We start from the raw sequence: 9,203 nt of genomic DNA on the forward strand, positions 1-9,203 counted from the left end.
ATTTTAAAATTTTTTATTATCTATATTTGGTGAAAAAGATTATTGGAGATGAAAAATTATGATAGTAACTTTTCTTGGATCGAAAGATTTAAAAGAAATCATCTTGCATGATTGTAAAGATGTGACGGATAATAGAGATTTTATCTTACTAACCGAACCAGAGTTCGATTTTTAAAAGAGAAGACAATGAAAGAGCATTGAAATTTTACTCTCAATTAATACTAGATGAAAGTATTATTTCATGAGTCTCTAGAGAAGTTTGATTGATCATAAAAATACTTATGAAGGAGATACATATCTTCCTATACCATGTGAAAGTAAACTTATGAAAATTATATGATATAATTCTAGAAGAAAGTGAAAATTGAAGATATCAATATAGATCAAGCAAAAACAAGACTCAAATTACTATGTAGATAGTATTTATTTTTATTAGAAGCATAAAATAATTTTACTTCCCTATATAATTTTTTTTTTTATAGAGCAAGTAATTAAAGAATTTATAGTGTTATTGATGCTACCGTGAAATGATAAAGAAATCATATATCCATGCAAATGATTATGTTAATATGATTGATTTCACATTTGAAGATTGATTCAATAAATCTAACAAAATTACTTTTAAACAAGTCAAAATTTTATAATTGATTAAGGCAAACAAAATAGATGACTACTATCGATTGCGTAATAATATCAATAAAGAAAAAATAAAATCAAGCTTCAAAATTTTCAAATTATATATTAAATAGAAAAAAGACATCAAATTGAAAGACTTAAAAGTGACATATTTATGTATATATATGTATATATATATACACATATATACATAATTACCAAATTGTTGTAATTGGGATGTCCATTCTTCTTGCTTTTATGTAAGTTCCTCTTCTTGTTGTGTTCTTTCATGCACAGCAATGAGCAGATCACGTTATATCAACTACCATTCACTGCATTCTTTCACAGAAATAGAGAATGAAGTTTAAATCATCTGACATGCGTGTTTCCATTAGACTGATGAATCATGCCAGCAAAAGAAGAACCACTAAACTAAAACAAGTTCCACCCTGAACATGAGCAGAACAGAACCTACCTTCATTTGTGCAAGTATGTCAGTTCAAGTCAGCTCGCTGAGTCTCCCTACTTTGATCTCTCACTTCACATCATTCCATCCCAAAAATGGCCGTGTGGCAAGCTGCCACATCTGGTTTAGAAGTCTGATGATAGTAGGAAGGTGGTGGTGCAACCCAATCCCCCACATAGTTGTATCCCCCGTAACCATTACCACCAAAGGATCCAACGGTGGTGACACAAGGAGGGAAGGAGTAGCACTGACTACTGCTCTGAGATTGTTCTTGCTGTCGTTCCGGTAGCTCACTTCCACTCTCTTGGCTCATGTCGTTGTTGGAATAAGCAGCGGCGAGGTCCATGGCTACACTAGAGGAGGAGAACAGGCCAAAGTCTAAAGCTTGGCCGTGTTGCTGGTGGTGGTGGTGGTGTTGGTGGAGAGTGAGCAGGGAGCAGAAGTCGTGATCCTGCTTCATGGGGATGTTGGCGATGAGACCGAGAGTGGCCCAAGGATCATGGTGTTCGATCTGATGCCTGACATCGACGCTCATGGTATCAGAAGAGGTGGATGCCGACGACCTCCCAGCGATGCCGCCAACGGGGAGATTACTGCTAACGATGCGCTCCACATCGTAGCGACTCATGTCGAAGTTGGTCACCGCATTGACTCCCCGGAACTTGATCGCTGCGATATCATACGCCTCCGCCGCTTCTTCCTGCGTACCTGAAAGCACCAAAATCCCAATCGATCTTCCATGCTTACTATGTGTATTCTTATGGCATTCTCGAACCACTTACTGAAGGTTCCAAGGTAGAGGTCTTTGTTGCCTGCTACTCTTCCGATCCTTGCTTGCCACCGACCATGTTGATGGTGTCTGCAAACACACAGACAACCCTTATCGATGCTAAAGGATAATGGTCATATGTATCCCAAGTTGAACATGGAACAGACCTGGTGACTCCTCTGTAGATGGAGGCGCCCCTGGAGAACCCACTGCTCTTCCTACAAGAACAACAACCACAAGTCAACATCATCATCATCATCATCATCATGTGCACGCTGTCTATGCCACCATGCAAGCAGCCATGCGGCGGTTCTTCACCTTCTTAGGGAGGCGACGAACTCTTGGCGAGTCATGTTCTTCATCTCCTCCAGCTCCTTCTCATAGTTAGAGACCTACACGGATGTGCACCAGGCGTTCACGTACATCAGATAGATACGCGTATAACTACAGCATTCATCCGGTAGTGAACCTCGTTGTCTACTACATACAGGGAAGTTGGTGGTGGTGGTTGGACCCCAGTATTTGAGCGCTGCGAGATCGTACGCCCTCGCCGCCTTCTCCTCCTTATCATAACCACCTATGATATCATCAAAAGAAAAAGCAAAGAAATGCCTTACACTGTATTTATTGGGAGATTTCGTCAAAGTATGGAAGAGAACAAAAAGGTTAGGCACCTAAATAGACTGCAGCGGGGAGCAGCATGACGGCAACGAGCACCAGCGAACGTAGCAAACATCGACAACGAAATGGGAGCGCATGTTAGAAGATAGGAGGCTAAAATCTAAAGTGAACGTATGGTTGATGCTAGCTTCGCCGGCGTACCTTGTCGGCCTTTGCGGCTCTGCCCCTGCCGGCGGCAGCTGTTGTCCCACAGGTGCGCCTCGTACCTCCCCGTCCATCGGTGCCTGCCCAGAATATCCCTAGTAGCATCGATACATATGGAAAGAATGGGAACAGCCTTCGCTGGACTAAAGCCCCGCCTTAGTTGCAGTGCAACGTATGGACTTGGTTGTTACCTGGTGACGCCCCGGTAGATGGAAGTCCGCTGACCGAAGCTGTCCGCGGCCATCCGGGACTCTTCCAGCGGCGCCTTCTGCGCTGCCTTGGGCTTCTCCTGCTCCGCAGGGATGCCGCGCTGAAATCCGGCGGCTATGGTCTTCAAGTCGGAGTCGCAAACCCCCTTGGGCCCGGTGTCAACATCCCCGCCGGAGTACCGCCCCGGAGGCCCCCCTAGGAAGTCCTCCAGCTTGGGCCCCATCCCCGCCAGCGCCACCAGCTCCGTCGCTGCGTTGGTCTCCTCGTCCGTCCCCTCGATTCCACCTGAAAAGGTAGGTTGCCGATTACAGAGCTGCTACATCAATAAAAAATAAAGGAAAACACAGAGAGGGAGAGAGAGAGAGAGAGACCATGGTGGTGCGGGGCGTCGGAGAAGGCTTCAAGGAGGCACCGCTGCTGGGAGAGGGAGAAATCGAGCCAGTTGTCGGAAGCGTTCATGTTCATTGCCTGCGATCCAAATCGGCCTACGGGAAGACCGAGAAAACCGAGCAGATGGTCGATTTGAAGAGAAGAGAAAGAAAAGCGAGAGACGGACACAGACGTGGAGAGGAGGAGAGAAGATGATGAGACTCAGAGAGATTGAGAGAGAGCACGAGTAACGAGGTATTTTAAATTCCTTATTATTGTTCTTACAATAAAATGTAAAGAAAGCAAAGATAAGATTTAGGCGGGCAAGTGGAAGCCCTTCAGAGGTCGTCTCAGCGGTCATCTTCACCGCTTTCTAAGCAAAGAGATGGCTTGACAATGAATACTGATACTATGAGGTCGGATCCGCGAAGAATTCATCTCCGAATCCGATAAGAATTTTTAAAGAACTGTCCGATTCACATACACACAGCTAAGTGGGTTTCCGCAACACAGCCTCCGGATCCAAAAATTCTTTTTGTTCTTCTCGTGTGTGTGCCTTCAATGCTACTAAAGTCACCGAGTGTTATCCTCTCATCAGAATCGTGCCTTTAATACTTTGTTAATTTATTTGAGTTCAAAACCAATTTGAATTCAAATGGATCGACTTAAATCCGACCAAGTTCGGATCAAATCAAATCAAATCCATGATATCCAAATCAAAATCGATCCCAACACCGTATTATCACCACCGATGACACGTGTACGGAGCGGAGAAAACAAGCGTGTCGCCGCCTCATCGTACGATGGCGTCGCTCCACCTGGCTCGTCTCGCCTCCCGTCGCTTTTGTCCGCACCCGAATCCCGTCACCTGCTCAGGCCCATCCCTTCGCTTCGCTCTTGACCGCACTCGCCCATCCATGATTGCCGAGCCTCGCACTCGCGAAGTCTAATCTGTCCGATGCGCATCGGACGGCTGATATATGTTTTCTACGATGATAAAAGTCTGGCCGTCGGATGTGAATCTCACCACCGTCGGTGAGAGGTTATCACTCGACAGTACAAGCGGGAACGTGGAAGGGTCAGCGACAGATGATGTCCGCCGGCCCATTCGACGGTCAAAGCGAGGATAAAAGAATCCCGCGGTCAGTAAAACGAATCATACCTCTCACGTTCGCTGCCTGCACCGCCTTTTCCTACGCGTTTTTCCGTTCCTCGATTGGTTACCCACCTTGTGGTTGGAGATATTAGTGTGGTTCCCACATGGTCAAGTTTTGGGCGAGGCGATATACAAGCAGCTGGCATTAGTCCGACGTTGCTGCACGTGCGACGGGAGGCACGAGGGCCGCGTCGCGCGGGCAACACGTGAGCTGGCGTCCGGACTCGGCGCCCGGCCTCCCACGTGCGGCCGGGGAGAAGATCCAAGGATGAGAGCAGGAATCTGGTCAAAGGACCGGGTGGTGGAGTTCACGTGGGAGGTGGTAGAAAGGAAGTGAAAGTAAGCACGTTTAAGGGAGATGACAATGACGCATATAGGGTGATAGGGTGGACACATCACGGAGACACATACAATATATATAATGGAATGGTGAATCTTGTCGACAGAGCTTAATGATGTGTTCATGGAAGCAAGTACGTGGTTAGGCAATGCAACTTTACTTACAGTGTGGGCTATAGCTTTTTAGTGGACGCTAATTGTAGTGAGAGAGAGTTAGGGTAGGCATGTGCATGCATGACATATTGTTTGCACCCTTGAGTTTGGCTGGAGTTTATCTGCAGTGCACTGTGTTTGCTGATACCTCAAGTGTTGAGCATGAGGAGGCGCATAACATTGAAAAAAAAAGATAAAGAGAATCATAGTTATATAACAGCTTCTTTGAATAGTTTGTGATCATGCTTTCGTGTTTGATTATCCTCCTCGGATGCAATGCTGCTACACTGTGGTTCAAACCAATTATTGGGAATGTTGCTAACACTCCTCATATTTATGTAATAGAATGACTCCAACACAATATCATCTTCATGTGATATTGTAATAGGGAGTGTATATATATATATGAATTTTTCTCGTAAAACGTTTTTATTTTGAAAAATATCCAAACAGCACACTTTCTTTTTTGAAAGACAATATTACCCTATAAAAATGATTGAGTTCAAATTAAATCAGAGAAATAATTGGTTTAACTTAAACCAGTTCTTTTACCATACACTATACATCCATATTTCATTGGAATCCCAATCACTGCAATATGCGTCAAAAAGGTTTAGAGTTATTATTGTCGCTAAGGTTTCTTCCATTTTCATTGCTATCGACACTGTAAGGTTTATTCTACAAACAATTTGGTATGTCTCCATTCCTACAAACAATTTTCTAGTCTATCACCCTAAAAATAATTTTTTAGAGTTCTATATCTACTAAACATTTGGATACTTATTACTCTTTCGTATTGATGTTTAGTGTTCTGAATATTATAAAGCTAGCTCGTAAGCTAGTTTTGTCATTTGCACAGATCAAATATTTTGAGCAATTTTTTGTTAAAAAAAAAAATCTTTCTTATCCTATAGTTTCCTAAAGTTTAAGATGCCTTTTCTATTATATACATTAACATATGATATTAGTAGTGTGTATTGTGGTCAGACAGTATGGGCTGTGGACATCAGGTTTACCTAATATAAACTGATTAGATTAAGGGGTATGGTTAAAAACCACAAAACATGGACCTGTACTAATTCCTAATGAAATAGTTTTTCCAAGAATATTTATTTTGTGTTGCTAACTGCTATAAAATAGTGTCTATGAGTTGCTTAAAAAAATAACTTGATCAATTGTAACTACCAACCTGGTGAAATACTACTCCAAATCATTTGAAACTCAAGTGAAAGCATTGCATTACACCCAGATGCACTTCTATCTTAAAATTTTAAATATTTTTCTAAATTTTTAAGCATCTTAAGAGTGTGTCATTTTCCTATTTTCTCTTATTTTTTTTTATTTCTACTGAATTAAGAAGGATTCCTGCAATATTTTCTAATCCAGTTTGGTTTTAACTAGAAAAAAATCATATCATCAAGCACTTATTATATGTGTAGAAATTCCAAAGCTATCTACAAGAATGTTGACACAAGCATAGGTATATTTTTATTTACAATCTTTTATATTTAATTTTATTTAAACTATAATTATTAATTTATTAATTTTATCTTTGCGATTAGATCATTCGAATGATGAAAAGAGGTCAAAAAGCCCTTCTAAACAATTGTTATAGGATGAAGCTTTCATTTAGATATTATAAAGAGAACTTTATTTGACCATTTCCTAGATATCTCTGATATAATCATATCTCATCAATTAATTTCAATAATTATATAATGATGGTCTGAAAATGATAAGTTTTTGATAAATAGAGTCGAACTATCGTTTTCTATGTCAAATGTATCTCTTCTTTTTAATATATTGATTATTGAAGAAATTATTGATATGAAGATATCTAGATCTTCTATGTATCTTACAAGAAAGTATTTTTTATATGAAGGACCAAGTCGTAGCGCTTTGGAAAGGTGGATGATAGCATTACATCCATGTGAAAATGAGGAATCAACCATCGATTTTTGTTAAATTTATGTGCTATATATATTTGCATATATATATATATATATATATATATATATATATATATTATATTGTCAAAGCAACTATAGATTGTTGTGGTAATTAACATCAATGATTGATAATCTCAAATTTTTTAATAAGTATAATCGGATAATAATAGTTTATTCATTTATTTCTAAGAGGATCCTATTAGTGGAAGAGATAATATAAAGATTTAATTTATACAAGTGTCAGTTTGTTAGCTATTTGAAAAGACATATATTCGTATTGTAGGTAAGTTGCGTAGATATGTATAGTTTGTATTGGAAAATCGCAAAGAGCATCGTATGTGTAGTGAAAAATAAAAATAAAAACTAGTTTTCTAAAAACAGATTTATCAAATCATTGTGTGAAGATTAGGAGTATAAAACTCGAAAACGATAAAAACCGTGTAACTGCATAAAGTGGTTGAGACCTTCTCACATAAGGGAGATCTTATATCCCAAAAACTGTAGATCTTAGTCCATGGATGAAAGAGCTCTCATAAACTCCTCTCTAGTGGTACTCCACACAGCGGATGCGGCGACGACGCACCTCCTTGTACAACACGTTCTTTCGTTACATTCATGCACCACTACACTATAGTAACCAAAGAGGGATTGATATCTCTTGCTATCCTCTCACACCAAAGAGGGGGTAGTCAGTTAGAGGAAAAGGCAGAGAGGAGATGATGGAGGGGGTAGTCTAGCTATGATCCCTTTTAATCCCAACTCTTATTTATAGAGTTGGAACATTCTTTTTGGGGATTAGATTTCCATTCAATAACCCTTAGCTTAATGAATATTGGATCTGTTAGTCATAGGTGCCATACAAGCTAATCAGGTGAGTGATGACACGTGTGATATGATATGCACTTTTTTTGCTTATTATTATTCTAACATTTTATCATTTTATATTGCTTGATGCATAAGTATATTGTGATGTCCATGGATCTGTGCAATGAGAATCGGATCGTGATGAGATCACGATAATGAGACCGATTCATCTTTAAACACAGACCTTAAATAATCTTGGACATAGGTTACTCGAGAGGGACATCAAGATAACCAAACATACTTGTGTACTGTATATCCGTCAATATGATAGAGGCGACTGATCTCATAGCTACTCATGTGGGGATACTATGACTATAGTGTAGGTGCTCATTGGAGAATTAGTTCACTGATTGATCTGCTCATAGAATTCTAGATGGTTGATGATACCTTCTTATCAAACAGCAATTCCGTCGTCCTAGTGGTGTACCTGATCCTTAGACTTAAGACACTAAGGATGTTCTGTATGAGTACTCCACTATTTGATTCTGGACTTATAGGTTTGGAAGTTCTAGATCTAGCACAACCGATCATCGAGAGTGGCAGCCCACCTTACAAGGGCTACTGAGTGTCGATAGAAGATCATCTGCTCTCAATATGATGAGAGGAATATCTAATGTATTTTTGCTCAAACAAATCTTTGGCCAAGGTCATTCAGATTAAGAGAAAAAGAGTTATCCGAGAGAATCCGATTAGAGCGAGACTCAAGAAGAAATAGTATGAGCCTGACAACACCATGCCCAGTATGTAGTCTCTAGGATATTAAATGGACAAGGGACTATAGGTACACTGTAACTGAGGATAGATAGGTCTAAAAGGATTGGATTTCCCTATATCGTCTAGGGACTATGACGTAGTGGTATGACTCACGGCTAGCTCGATATTGGGCCTAGAGGGTCACACACATATGGTAGGCGTTGCGATGAGTAGAGGTTCGGATATGAGATATCTATCTGAGCCCCTATCTTATTGGATATCCAATAAGCCCCTAAATTATTGGATCCTATGGATGAGATCCAATAAGAGCCAATGAGAGATTATTGGATAGAGATCCACTAATCTAAGAGGCTTGAGTAGTTGGATGGAGATCCAATACCCAATAGGGCATGATCCATTAATGTTAAGTTGACAGGGGACCTCTATAAATAGGAGGGAACCAATGGTTCATAGGCTAGAGTCTCTTTAGGTTACCATCTCCTATTCTCCTCTCCCCCTCTCCTCCACAAATAGTAGGCCTAAAGACTTAAGGAGCATCGTCGCAGCCCTGCTTGTGGATCACCGCTAGAGAGGAGGGCATTTGACCTTCTATACCCTCTCCTAAAGATCTATAGGGATTCAGGGATATACGATCTCCCTAGGTAAAATAAATTTTAATATACACAGTTTTAAGTTTCGCGGATTTTACGCATCAATCTTCGCACGACGATGAACACATTGATGAGAAATTTGAGAATTTTGTTTTTATGTTCTTCTGCTGCGGATGTGATGTTA

General features: G+C 40.4%; 1 protein-coding gene across 1 annotated transcript; it reads right to left on the reverse strand.

Moving 5' to 3' along the window:
• Nucleotides 1–973: 973 nt before the first annotated feature.
• LOC135631464 (AP2-like ethylene-responsive transcription factor AIL5) lies at nt 974–3,615 on the reverse strand. Its single transcript, XM_065139159.1, has 9 exons — nt 3,257–3,615; nt 2,867–3,170; nt 2,673–2,755; nt 2,525–2,533; nt 2,339–2,427; nt 2,169–2,242; nt 2,018–2,068; nt 1,864–1,940; nt 974–1,789 (listed from the first exon to the last, which is right to left on the reverse strand). Exons 1-9 carry the CDS (start codon nt 3,348–3,350, stop codon nt 1,161–1,163), a joined length of 1,410 nt encoding a protein of 469 aa, XP_064995231.1. The 5' UTR covers nt 3,351–3,615; the 3' UTR covers nt 974–1,160.
• Nucleotides 3,616–9,203: the final 5,588 nt, after the last annotated feature.

Source organism: Musa acuminata, chromosome BXJ3-2, assembly GCF_036884655.1.
Source record: "Musa acuminata AAA Group cultivar baxijiao chromosome BXJ3-2, Cavendish_Baxijiao_AAA, whole genome shotgun sequence".
Lineage (NCBI taxonomy): Eukaryota > Viridiplantae > Streptophyta > Magnoliopsida > Zingiberales > Musaceae > Musa > Musa acuminata.

Coding starts and splice junctions, on each gene's coding strand:
- LOC135631464 (XM_065139159.1), bottom strand. CDS start 3,350: ATGAACATGAACGCTTCCGACAACTGGCTCGATTTCTCCCTCTCCCAG. Junction 2,756..2,866: donor ATCTACCGGGGCGTCACCAG/GTAACAACCAAG, acceptor TATTCTGGGCAG/GCACCGATGGACGGGGAGGT. Junction 1,790..1,863: donor CCTCTACCTTGGAACCTTCA/GTAAGTGGTTCG, acceptor TGGTGCTTTCAG/GTACGCAGGAAGAAGCGGCG.